The sequence below is a fragment of the Mus caroli genome, chromosome 9 (assembly GCF_900094665.2).
Source record: "Mus caroli chromosome 9, CAROLI_EIJ_v1.1, whole genome shotgun sequence".
Classification (NCBI taxonomy): Eukaryota; Metazoa; Chordata; class Mammalia; order Rodentia; family Muridae; genus Mus; species Mus caroli.
The window spans coordinates 115367661-115379761 of NC_034578.1; the positions used below are offsets into that span (position 1 = coordinate 115367661).

The 12101-nt window shown below is 51.2% G+C and overlaps 1 protein-coding gene across 1 annotated transcript in view; it reads left to right on the plus strand.

Moving 5' to 3' along the window:
* Nucleotides 1–12101, plus strand: part of Ttc21a (tetratricopeptide repeat domain 21A) — a 34053-nt gene that overhangs the window by 11349 nt on the left and 10603 nt on the right. The window contains exons 10-19 of the mRNA XM_021173250.1: nt 3500–3597; nt 3716–3916; nt 5098–5227; nt 6645–6802; nt 7025–7240; nt 9377–9615; nt 10534–10606; nt 10708–10818; nt 11138–11276; nt 11415–11521. Of these exons, the coding sequence (XP_021028909.1) occupies nt 3500–3597; nt 3716–3916; nt 5098–5227; nt 6645–6802; nt 7025–7240; nt 9377–9615; nt 10534–10606; nt 10708–10818; nt 11138–11276; nt 11415–11521 (1472 nt within the window). The remainder of the gene's footprint in view (nt 1–3499; nt 3598–3715; nt 3917–5097; nt 5228–6644; nt 6803–7024; nt 7241–9376; nt 9616–10533; nt 10607–10707; nt 10819–11137; nt 11277–11414; nt 11522–12101) is intronic.

Consider the following 12101-nt stretch of genomic DNA (forward strand, 5'->3'; position numbering starts at 1 on the left):
ACTCACTCTGTAGACCAGGCTGGCCTGGAACTCAGAAATCCACCTGCCTTTAAGTTGTGCGCCACCACACCTGGCTGGTGCTGTATTTTGAATCTAGGGCTTTATACATAGTGAAGTTCTCTACAAATTAAGCGACATCACCCTTTCCTTTATTCCCAGCAGGCATCCCCGACTTTTCTATACTTTTTGTTTTTTTTAACAGCTCAACTCCAGTGCTTGGAGCAACCGTTCTTGGCTAGCCCTGAGGAGCTGAGTATTGAGGTCCCTTGGTCTAAGCTCAGCCCTCCCTGAGAGACAGTGTAGTTATCAGAGCAGTTAGAACTTTCTGCTGGAGAGATGGCTCAGTGGTTAAGAGCACTGACTATTCTTCCAGAGGTCCTGAGTTCAAATCCCAGCAACCACATGGTGGCTCACAACTATCTGTAATTGGAACTGATGCTCTCTTCTGCTGTGTCTGAAGACAGCAATAGTGTACTCATATAAATAAAATAAATTTAAAAAAGAAAAACAAAAACAAGAAAACAAAGAACTTTCTGGTTAGCACATTAGGCTGGCCCTCACACCAACACCTCTCCTCCATCCATCTATCCATCTATCTATCTATCCATCTATCTATCTATCTATCTATCTATCTATCTATCTATCTATCTATCTATTATTTAGAGAGAAGATTTTTTGTAGTATGGGCTGACCTCAAACTTAATATAGCTGAAAATGGCCTTGAGCCAGCCCTCCCGCCTCTGCCCCCAGCATTGGCATTACAGGCATAGACCACGAAGGCTTTTATTTGATTTTGTTTTATTTTATTTATTAGTGTGCATTTGTACAATGCCGTGGCACACATACGGAGACCAGAGGACATCTTTGATTTTCTTCCACCTTTATGTCGGTCCCAGGGAATCAAACTCAGGTCATCAGGCTTCTGCAGCAAGCACCTTTATCTGCCGAGCACTCTGGCTAGTCCTGGTGGCATTCTTAAAAGATGACTCCAAGCTGGATGTGGTGACACATGACTTTAATCCCAGCCCTCGGGAGTCAGGGGCAGTCAGATCTCTGTGAGTTTGAGGCCAGCCTGGCCTACATAGAGAACTCCAGAACAGCCAGGGCCACGATAAATAAACAAGCAAGCAAACAAGCGAATATAAAAGAAGACTCCATTGCAAGTGTGCTAGAAGAGAAAAGTGACATTAGCAGACCAGAAGTTTCAAGAACCTCGGAGGCAGACAGTGTCACGCTCGGGAAGTCCAAGCATGACTAGAAACCTGCGAGCCAACATAGGCAGGGGTGAGCCAGCCAAAGACCAAAGCTGGGCATGGGTGGCCATGTCTGCCACTCCAGACCTCTGAAGACTGAGGCAGAGGATTCTGAGTTCAAGGCCATCCTCCCCACCCAGAGACCCTATCTCAGAAAACAACAAAATGAGCAGACCAGCTTTCTCCAAAGAGTCCCAGGGAACATCAGGGTATCAGAGGCAGAGAGCAAAAGCTCAAAGTGGGACAGACATCCAGGAAGTGGATTGTGAGAACATTCAAGGAGACCCTGACAGAGAACTGGAGGGAAGAGAGTGTTGCCCCAGAGGACCCCCCCTGCCATGAAAATCTCAGCACTGCTCAGCACACAGGCAGATCTCCTGAGGCATTCACTCACCACACTGACTCCTCCCCAGCTTCCTCATTTCAGGGAAGGCCCCGGCAGGGAACCAGAGGGAAGCCAGCTGCTTACAAGTCTGTCTCACACAAATCTGACCCAGGACAAGCTCAGCCCTTCACTTGCTGGAGTCCCCATCTCAGCTGACCCAGAGGGGCAAGTCAGGGGGAAGTGCCAGCCTGAGCTTGCAAGTTCTACCAACTACCCCAGACTCAGTCTTTGTACTTCTGGATCTGCAAGCAGTGTGCAGGGCAGGGGTTGTCCAGTGGGTCACGCAAATCAGGGGGCCTCTGGGGAGCAAAGTCAAGCCCCAAAGAGCCTGGGACTTCCCTGTGATTGAAGTGAGGGACGCCCTCAGCTGGGCATATTGGTGCATGCCTGTCACCCCAGCAGGCGGGAGGAGAGGATCATGAGTTCAAGATCACCCTCAGCTCTGTAGAGTTTGAGGCCAGCCTAGGCTTACATGAGACACCTTCTTGAAAATAATAATGATTAAAAATAAGTTAATCACCCTAGTATATAAAAAGAAACTGAGCCGGGCGTGGTGGCGCACACCTTTAATCCCAGCACTTGGGAGGCAGAGGCAAGCAGATTTCTGAGTTCGAGGCCAGCCTGGTCTACAAAGTGAGTTCCAGGACAGCCAGAGCTATACAGAGAAACCCTGTCTCAAAAAAACAAAAAGAAAAAAGAAACTGGTGGACATTGCCTAGTAGAGTGTCTGCCACCAACACCATAAAAAAATAAAAAATAAAAAAATCACCCCAAACAGAAGGCAGGGGGTGGGGTAATTCACAATCTAATTAAAAAGTCACTAACTGGCTGGAGAGTGGCTCAGCAGGTAAGAGCACTGACTGCTCTTCCAGAGGTCCTGAGTTCAAATCCCAGCAACCATATGGTGGCTCACAACCATCTGTAATGGGATAGGATGCCCCCTTCGTGTGTATCTGAAGACAGCTACAGTGTACCCATATACATTAAATAAATAAACCTTTAAAACAATTAAAATAAAATAAAAAGTCACTAACTAAAAAATATAAAGATGTTCACTCCCCTTAATAATCAAAAGAATATGGACTAGAACGCATCCTTTGAGTGGGAGAGCGAGCGCAGGTGCCCACAGGGGTCAGAAGAGGGTGTCCGATCCCCTGGAGCTGGGGTTGCAGGCAGTTTCGAGCCCTCTTGTGAGTGCTAGGAACCTGACTCAGGTCCTCTGCCGGAACCGCCAGCTCCCCCTGTCACATTGGACTGGTAAGATTGAATGTGTCTGAGATTGGAACGAATGCTATGTTTCAATTCTTAGCAGGGAAGGCAGGATGGCTGCGTGGGTAAAGTGGCCTCCAGCAAGCCTGACGACCTGAGTTCAGTCCCCAGGGCCCACCAAGGACAGAGCTGACTCCCACTGGTTGCCTTCTGACCCTCACGAGTGCAACATGGCAGACATGCTCATGTGCATTGCACACACATACCCAGGGCTTCGTGCACGCTATACCCTGAACCCCCAAATGTGGATCTTTGAGTAGCTATGTGTACATTAATAACAAATACTTAGAAAAATGTCCGAAGGGTTAACCCCCAAGTTCTTAATGGTGGATATCACTGGAGCTGATTTTAAAGCTAACATATGAATGAGGGATCATTGTTGTCTTCCTGCTTCCATTCCCTGCCCCCTCCCCCCACACATGGCTGGCTCCTTCAGTTTGTAAAGACGAGAGGACAAAGCCTGGGGTGCCTCCTTCCTCCTCAGTCCTGCCCCTGGCTCTGCAGGGCTGCTGGCTCTGCTGCCTGCCTGCCTGCCTGCCTGCCTGCCTGCCTGCCTGCCTGCCTGCCCAGCTTCGTTCTCGTTCATCTACAGGGAGCATCTGGTGCCAGATCCTACAGGGCCAGCTGGAGGAGGCTGCTCACCAGCTGGAGTTCCTCAAGGAGGTGCAGCAGTCCCTTGGGAAGTCTGAGGTCAGAGCTAATGGGCAAGGATGGCTGGGAGGGGGGGTCTCCAGCAGAGGGCCATCAAAGTGGCCCACCTTACTGCTCGGGGCCAGCCTCAGCCTGAGCCCAAGCCTCTCTCGCACAGCTGCTGGTTTTCCTGCAAGCCCTCGTAGCAGCTAAGAAGCAAAGGCTGGAGCAGGAGGCCACGGAGCTCCTGAAGGAGGCGGTGGAACTGCACTTCTCCAGCATGCAGGGCCTGGCCCTGAGCCCCGAGTACTTTGAAAAGCTGGACCCCCTCTTTCTGGTCTGCATCGCCAAGGAGTATCTGCATTTCTGCCCCAAGCAGGTTAGGGGAACCAATCTTTATGGCAGGGGCTAAAGTACAGGCGTGGTGGTGCTCACATGAAGGATAGAGGTTAGGGCTTTCCCTGGCCAAGCACCAGGCCAGCCTGAGCTGCAAGCAAGCAGGGGGCTAGTGTTTTCCTGGGGTTTGTTTGTTTGTTTATTTGTTGACTTGTTTATAAGACAGGGTTTCAAAGCCGGGCGTGGTGGCGCACACCTTTAATCCCAGCACTCGGGAAGCAGAGGCAGGGGGATTTCTGAGTTCGAGGCCAGCCTGGTCTACAAAGTGAGTTCTAGGACAGCCAGGGCTATACAGAGAAACTCTGTCTCAAAAAAACCAAAAAAAAAAAAAAAAAAAAAAAAAAAAAAAAAAAAAAAAAAAAAAAGGACAGGGTTTCCTGTAGCCAAGATTAGTTTCTAGTTTATTTACTCCATAGCCAGGGGTGACCTTGAACTCCTGATCCTCCTGCCTGCACACCCTAGAGCTGGGATTACAGGTGTGTGCCACCACATCCAGCCTGCGGTATGGAACTCCGTGCTTTAACTAAGCAAGCACCCCACCCCACGGAACAACAGGCACAGCCCCAGTGCTTCTCAAACTGGACCGAGTTGAAGCCAGATGACCTCAGAGGCTGTTCTAGTACAGAGTTGGATGTCCCGGGTGTGGTCAAAGCTTTGCATTGCTCCCAGGCTCCCAGGCCTTTCTGAAGGTGTGGAGCAGGGACAGAGTTTGGGTGGGTGGTCCACGGGCCACGCACCTGCCTGTATCCTGACAGGAACTATAATCTCAGCACGGAGGAAGAGGAAAGAACATCAGAAGCTTAAGAATGTGCTGGAGAGATGTCTCAGTGGTTGAGAGCACTGGCTCCCAACCAGGGGTCAAGGGTTCAATTCCCAGCACTTGTATGGCAGCTCACAACTGTCTGTACCTGTGTGGGATCCAATTTCCTCTTCTGGTCTTCAGATAGATGTGCAGACAAAACACCCAGATACACGAGATATATAAATAAATAAATCTTAAAAAAAAAAAAAAAAAAACTCTCAAGATTGCCCATGGCTGCACAGGGAATTCAAGGCAGCCATGGGCTACGTGAGACCCTGTCCAGGGAAAAGGATTTTAGAAAGAGGAGGAGGTAGGAGGCAGAATAAGGTGAACCACACATTTATCCCCTGGTGTTCCCACAGCCCCGGTCACCCGGCCAGCTCGTGTCTCCACTTCTTAAACAAGTCACCATGATCTTGAGTCCTGTGGTGAAGGTGGCCCCGGCCATGATGGAGCCACTGTATGTGACGGCTCAGGTCAAGTTCCTCTCAGGTGAGCAGTGAGTTCCAGAAGACACTGAGTCCTAGGGTTATATCCTGGGGAATAACCTTGCCTGGGGTACTTTTCCTATATATGTGACATACATACACACCTGCATTCATGTGTACATACATACATTTATACATATATATCTATAGATAGATAGATAGATAGATATACACATACATACACACATCACAGAACGTCGCCGTGGAGGAGGCAAAGGCAAAGACATGGGTAAGAAGAGTGACTTAGTGAGGCTGGAGTGTGGGGCTTTCAGAGGGTCACTGAGGCACCCCCTGGTCTGCCAGCTCCTCCTCCCGCATCACAGCTCAGGCAACTGGGGAGAAAGGGGAAGCAGGCTCCATGGATGCCCCATTGTTCTCTCTGACACTGGTCTCTCTTCCCTGGTCTCCAGTCAGCTCTGTGTTGAGTGGTTTTGTTCATCTGAGGGCTCCTAAGTCTTCATCCTCAAGGTCTCCGTGCCAAATTTACTCTAAGCTTCAAGGTCTCCTGGGTTCAAGGCCACGGAAGGGCTGTCCCAGAGGCACTGACAGCTACCAACAGGTTTGGGACCAAAGTTAAGGCTCCAAGTGCTTAGGTTGCCATGGTGACCTCTTCCTTTCTCCACAGCACACAAGAAAAGATGAGGGAGTTTGGGTCCCAAAAGAGGTGTAGCCCAACCTCCAGGTGAGGGACTCCAGGCAGCAGCTGTGGAGAGGCCTGGCTACAGAGGGAGAAAGTGCACGTCCCAGCCCACAGCACCCTGGCGTTAAGCTGCCATTGTCAAACTGGGCTGCAGCTGGCTTCAAAGCGGCCCCAAGTCTCCCAGCGTCAGGAGTTCAGAAGAGAAGTCTTATTTTTTATTTTATTATTATTATTATTTATTATTATTATTTGGGTTTCCAGGTGTAGCCCTGGAACTCACTCTGTAGACCAGGCTGGCCTCGAACTCAGAAATCCGCCTGCCTCTGCTTCCCGAGTGCTGGGATTAAAAGCGTGAGTCACCATGCCTGGCTAAGTTAGACTTTCCAACAGGCCTTGCAGGGCAGAGGAAAGAGCTCAGTCATCAGGTGCTTTCGTTGCAAGCAGAGGACCTGAGTCCAACCCCACACTTGTAGTACTAGTGCAGGAGAGGTAGAGATACAGTGGGATCCAGGGGCTTGCTGGTTGGCTAGCCTAGCCTACTCGGTGAGCTCCAGGTCAGAGAAAGACCCTGTCTCAACACGAGGTGAATGTCTCCTGAGGAGTCTCTCACACACACACACACACACACTAAAAAGTTTTAAAGCTGGGTGAGACACCACTGTTGAGACTTCCGAATGGTTGCACCTGTGCAATCCAGTCTCCCTCCCTCTACTTGTTGGGCGGGTCCTTGGGGTGGCTCCTGAAGATCCCTGGACGCAGACTTTGTGTTTCCTGTTCCCAGGAGAGCTGGAAAATGCGCAGAGCACCCTGCAGCGCTGCCTGGAGCTGGACCCCACATTTGTGGATGCTCACCTCCTCATGTCCCAGATCCACCTGGCCCAGGGCAACTTCGCCATGTGCTCCCATTGCCTAGAGCTGGGTGTCAGCCACAACTTCCAGGTAGGAGCATGCCACACTGTGTGGCCCTCCCAACTGTTGCACCCCTTTCTGGACAGTTGCCTGGGGGGAGGGGAAGCCACATAAAGGCATACGCGTTCCCCCCAGACCCTCTGTTAACTGGCAGGCAGGGCTGGCTCCCCTGCTCCCCTGGAGAAGTTCCTGGGGCTGCTGTATGAGCAGCAGGGGTGTAAGCTAGACCCCACTCTGCTCTGCCTCTCCTAGGTCCGAGACCATCCCCTCTACCACTTCATCAAAGCCAGGGCCCTCAATAAGACGGGCGACTATGCCGAGGCCATAAAGACCTTAAAAATGATCATAAAGGTTCCCACCTCGAAGGCAGAAGAGGGCAGGAAGTCCCGAAGCCCCTCCGTTCGGCCCAGCGAGCGGGCATCCATCCTGCTAGAGCTAGTAGAGGCCCTCCGACTGAATGGGGAACTGGTAAGAAATGCCAGGGCTGGGGATTGGGCTCAGTGGATAAAGAGCTTGCTGTGAAGGCCTGAGGGCCAGAGTTCAAATCCTCAGAACCCACAATTCATCTGAGAGTTTTAGCGTCAGTGAGAGACCTGCCTCAGTAAAACAGAGTGGAGCACAAGCAAAGGAGACATTTCTGTCAGGCTCTCCCCTCCTCACGCAGACATGAATGAGCAGGGAAAGCACACTCACGCCTGCACCCCACGCAGAGACACACAACTAAGAAAAGAAGGCAAGAGGAAGAGAGAAAGCTGTGCTTTGCTCCCCTCCCCTGGAGCACATTAGAGGCCCCAGGAGATCAGCGGGGGCCAAGCTCCGACTGTGCCTGATGTTAACTTGGGCTATGATTCGAACCCTTTCTGTTGGTTTGGTTTGGTTGAGACAGGGCCTCACTATATGTGATTGGCTGGCCTGGAACTCACCGTGTAGACCAAGCTGGCCTCAAACTCACAGAGCTCTCCCAGCCTTGGCAAAAGGCAAGAGCAAGACTCCTCGAGGCTGGAGTCTGTACAATGCCCTGGCCTTAGTAGCCTTGCCAACTCACAGGATGTGGTCTGTCCTGGGCCATCTCTGTGACCAGGGCCCATAAGCTTCCCGTGTGATGAAGACAGGAAACTAGCCTGAAGAAAACAACTGCTCACTCCTTCCAGACACAGGGACTGTGAAGGTGGCTCAGCTGGCAGAGTGCCTCCCATGCAAGCTTGAGGTCATGGGTTTGAGCCTTGAAAAAAGGGGTGGGGCCAGCATGGAGGTTAGCTTGGTCTACATAGTGAGTGTCAGGCCAGCCAGGGCTACATAGTTTAGACATTAGACACTGTCTATATCTCTGTGTGTGTGTGTGTGTGTGTGTGTGTGTGTGTGTGTGTGTGTGTGTGTATTTATATATATGTGCTAAAATAACATAATTATATAAATAAATAAAAATAAAATATAAATAATATATACATATATACACATACATACACATATATATGCACATACCACAGTATATATACACAATAAAACATGTATATATCTGTGTATATACACACACACACACACACACACACACACACATATGCTAGAGAGGTGACTCGGTGGTTAGAGCCCTGGCTGCTCTTGCCGAGGATCTGGGTTCAGTTTTCAGCACCATCATAGTGGCTCACAACCATCTGTAATTCCAGTTCCAAAAGGTCTGATTCCTTCTTCTGGCCTCTAAAGGCACAAGGGATGTATATATACACACACACATAGAGAGAGAGAAAGAGAGAGAGAGACTCATACACATGGAATCAAAATAAATACTTCTTTTTCTGTTTTTCTGTTTTTTTTGAGACAAGATTTCTCTGTGTCCTGGAACTCATTCTGTAGAGCAGGCTTCTAGCTTTGAACTCACAGAAACCTGCTTGCCTCTGTCTCCTGAGTGCTGGGGTTAAGGACATGTGCCACCAGCACCCAGCAAAGATAAACATTTCTTAAAAAAAAAGCTGAGCCGTATTTGATTGTTCAGTTTGTTTTTTTGTTCATTTTTTTAACTTTGAAGATTTACCATTAGTTTATTATTGTTTATTATTGTGTGTAAATATGTGCACATGTTGTTACACGCGTGTCACATCATGCATGTCACATCAAACTGTGGGAGTCGGTTCCCTCCTTCCATCATGTTGGTCCTGGGGATTGGATTCACATCGCCAGCTTTAGCAGCAGACGCCTTAGCCTGCTGAGCCATTTCATCGCCCCCCTGGTCTTTGTTTGTTTGTTTGTTTGTTTTTAACTCTCTGTGTAGTCCAGATTGGCATGAAATGTACGATCCGATCCTCCTGCCTCAGCCCCTCAGGTGTTAGGATTACAGGTGTCCGGCGTCAGGACTGGTCCCTGGGGAAAGGGTGGGGTCGGATGAGCTGTCCCCATTCGAGGAGACCATGGCGAGAGTAGAATCTGTGGGTTCTGATGAGCAGTCCTTACCTCCACAGCTGCTCTGCAGTTGGTACAGAGCCGTGATGGCCCAGGAACTCCAGGCTCTGAGCTGAACCCAGGCGTGGGGAAGGTAGTAGAACTCTCTCCTTGGGTCACCTGTCATGGTTAACACCAAAGAGAGGGTCTGTTTGGTCCCACACGTCGTAGCACGAGGCCACCAAGATCATGCAGGACGCCATCAATGAGTTCAGCGGCACGCCAGAGGAGATGCGCATCACGGTCGCCAACGTGGACTTGGCTCTGAGCAAGGGCAACGTGGACCTGGCGCTGAACATGTTAAGAGGTATCACACCCAAGCAACCCTGCTACACAGAAGCCAAGGAGAAGATGGCCAGCATCTACCTGCACACTCGCAAGGACGTGCGCCTCTACATTGGCTGCTACATGTAAGCTCTATCCACAGCAGGTGGCACCTCCCCCTCCCTCCAGAGTGTATCCCCAGAGCGCATTAGACCAAGGTATGAGCACCTCGCAGGTCTCCCTGCCTGTGGGTGAGTTCTGAGGACCTGCTGCCAGCCCCTCCCCCACATCTCTGCCCTGAATGGCTTACATTCTGTTGGAAGGGTCTAAGCCTGGATCTCAGCACTGATGCCAAAGGCGTTATGAGAACACATTCACACTCTGGCCCCTCACTCTGCCTTTCCTTGAAGAACTATGGTGCAGGGCCTCTGAGATGGCCAGTGTGGGCTGGGTGAGGAGAGATTGGAGCGGAAGGTGGTGGCCCCGATCCTCTGTCTCCCCGGAGTTGGTGTTGTGATCTCAGGGGGCCTCCCCAGCCTCTTTCTCTGGTAAAACTAGTTTGGAGGTTGGAGAACTGGGAGTGTAGAAACTGATCGATAGTGTAGCCTGTCCAGATTGGACGTTCTCAGGGAACAGTGTGGGGCTGGAGTGGGGGTAGGGTGGGGGTCTGTGGCCGCATGCTTGCCAGGCGTGTGCTGGCTTTAGCGCTTCAGGAAGAGGATGAGTGTCCAGGGATGTAGCTTGGTTATTGAGTGCTTGTATACCATGCACAAAGCCCTGTGACATAAACCAGGTGGGGCAGGCCACAACTGTAACCCCACGCTTGGATCCTGCCTGTCTCAAAATCCAACCAAACCCAAACAAAGAAACACGGAACACAGTGTGGCTGTTCATGGAGAAGGGCTGGAGGGCTGGGGTGGCCCCCAGCTATGGCCAGGATGGAGGTGAGAGTCTGACTAAGATGGCTCTCAGGGTTCCCCCAGGATCTCCGTGACTCAAGGATGGTGAAGAGGTGAGCATTAGGCAGGCCTGGGCCTGAGAGCTGCAGTTGATTTCTCCTGTAGGGAGCTTTGTGAACATCTGCCCGGCCCCCACAGCAGCCTGCTACTGGGTGACGCTTTCATGAACATTCAGGAGGTAAGTGTGGGAACCTAGCCTTGCTAACTAGCCCCCAGATTCACATCTCCAGTGGGGGTGAGGGGAGAAAAAGACATCCCCTTCCATACTTTCCCCACCAGCCTGAGAAGGCCCTGGAGGTGTATGACGAGGCCTATAGAAAGAACCCTCACGACGCCTCCTTGGTCAGCAGGATCGGACAGGCCTACGTGAAGACCCACCAGTACGCCAAGGTGAGGTTGCCCTGGGGAAGGGCCAGCCATGCAGGGAAGGGAAGAAAGCGCATACGTCAGGGCTCTAGATGGGAAGGGTTAGAGTAGTGTTTCCGCTCCGGCTACCTGCCGAGGATGGGACCAGTGGTGATCTCAGCCAGCCTGCACCGCAGCCCGCTCCACTGAGGCCTGAGCCCAAGGAGGGGAGGAGCGGGGGGCATTCATCTTGGACATCTGTGTGCTGAGGGACAGTCTAATGAAGTGGCTGCTCAAGGGGCATGGCATTAGCCACCCCCATGCAGAAGCCAAACCGATGCCCATATGTCCTGTTTGCACAAAGGCCATTAATTACTACGAGGCTGCCCAGAAGATCAGCGGGCAGGACTTCCTGTGCTGCGAGCTGGCCGAGCTCCTCCTCAAGCTGAAGAAATACCACAAGGCAGAGAAGGTGCTGAAGCAGGCCTTGGAGCGAGACTCGGGTGAGGTGGCATTGGAACTCGTTCCTAGCTCTGTCCCCACCCCCACCCCCAGGGCGGTCCCACATTAGCTGGGAACCTAAACCCAGCCCTCCCCATCGGCCTGTGGGCCAGACTACACTGACTGGTGTTTCCTTCTAGGGGTCAAGGACATCCCATCCATGATAAATGAGGTCAAGTGCTTGCTTTTGTTGGCAAAGGTTTACAAGAGCCACAAGAAGGAAGAGGTGATGGAAACCCTGAATCTGGTAACTGGCCAAGTTCTTTATTTCCTGATGGCTCCGGAAGGGGCGGGGCTACAGGCCCTTCGCCTCTGCTCCCTCAGTCTATACCTTTGCCCACCAGTGATGGCGAATCTGAGAATACTGGGCTGGGCTGGGCTGGGCTGGGCTGGGCTGGGCTGGGCTGGGCTGGGCTGGGCTGGGCAAGAAGAGCCAGAAGTAAGATGTCTTTACAGAGGATGATATGATCTGAAGTGTTACAGCTGCAGCGGCTGTCTGCATTGAAAGCTCCACTAGCTTTGTTGGCCCCTCTCTCCTCCCGCCTTCCTTTCTCCTGCCCCAGGCTAGCCTAGGATACTCACTACCTAGCTGAGTACCTCAGGCTAGCCTAGGATACTCACTACCTAGCTGAAGATCAGTTTGAACTTCTGATATTCCTGCTTCTCTCTTGCATGCTGGGATTTCTTTGTTTTTTTTTTTTTTTTTTTTTTTCCCACCATACCCTGTTTTATTGAAAGAAGATCTCACTATGTAGCTCTAGCTGGTTTAGGACTTGCTATGTAGCCCCAGCTGGCCTAGAACTCACTATGTAGGCTATGCTGGAATA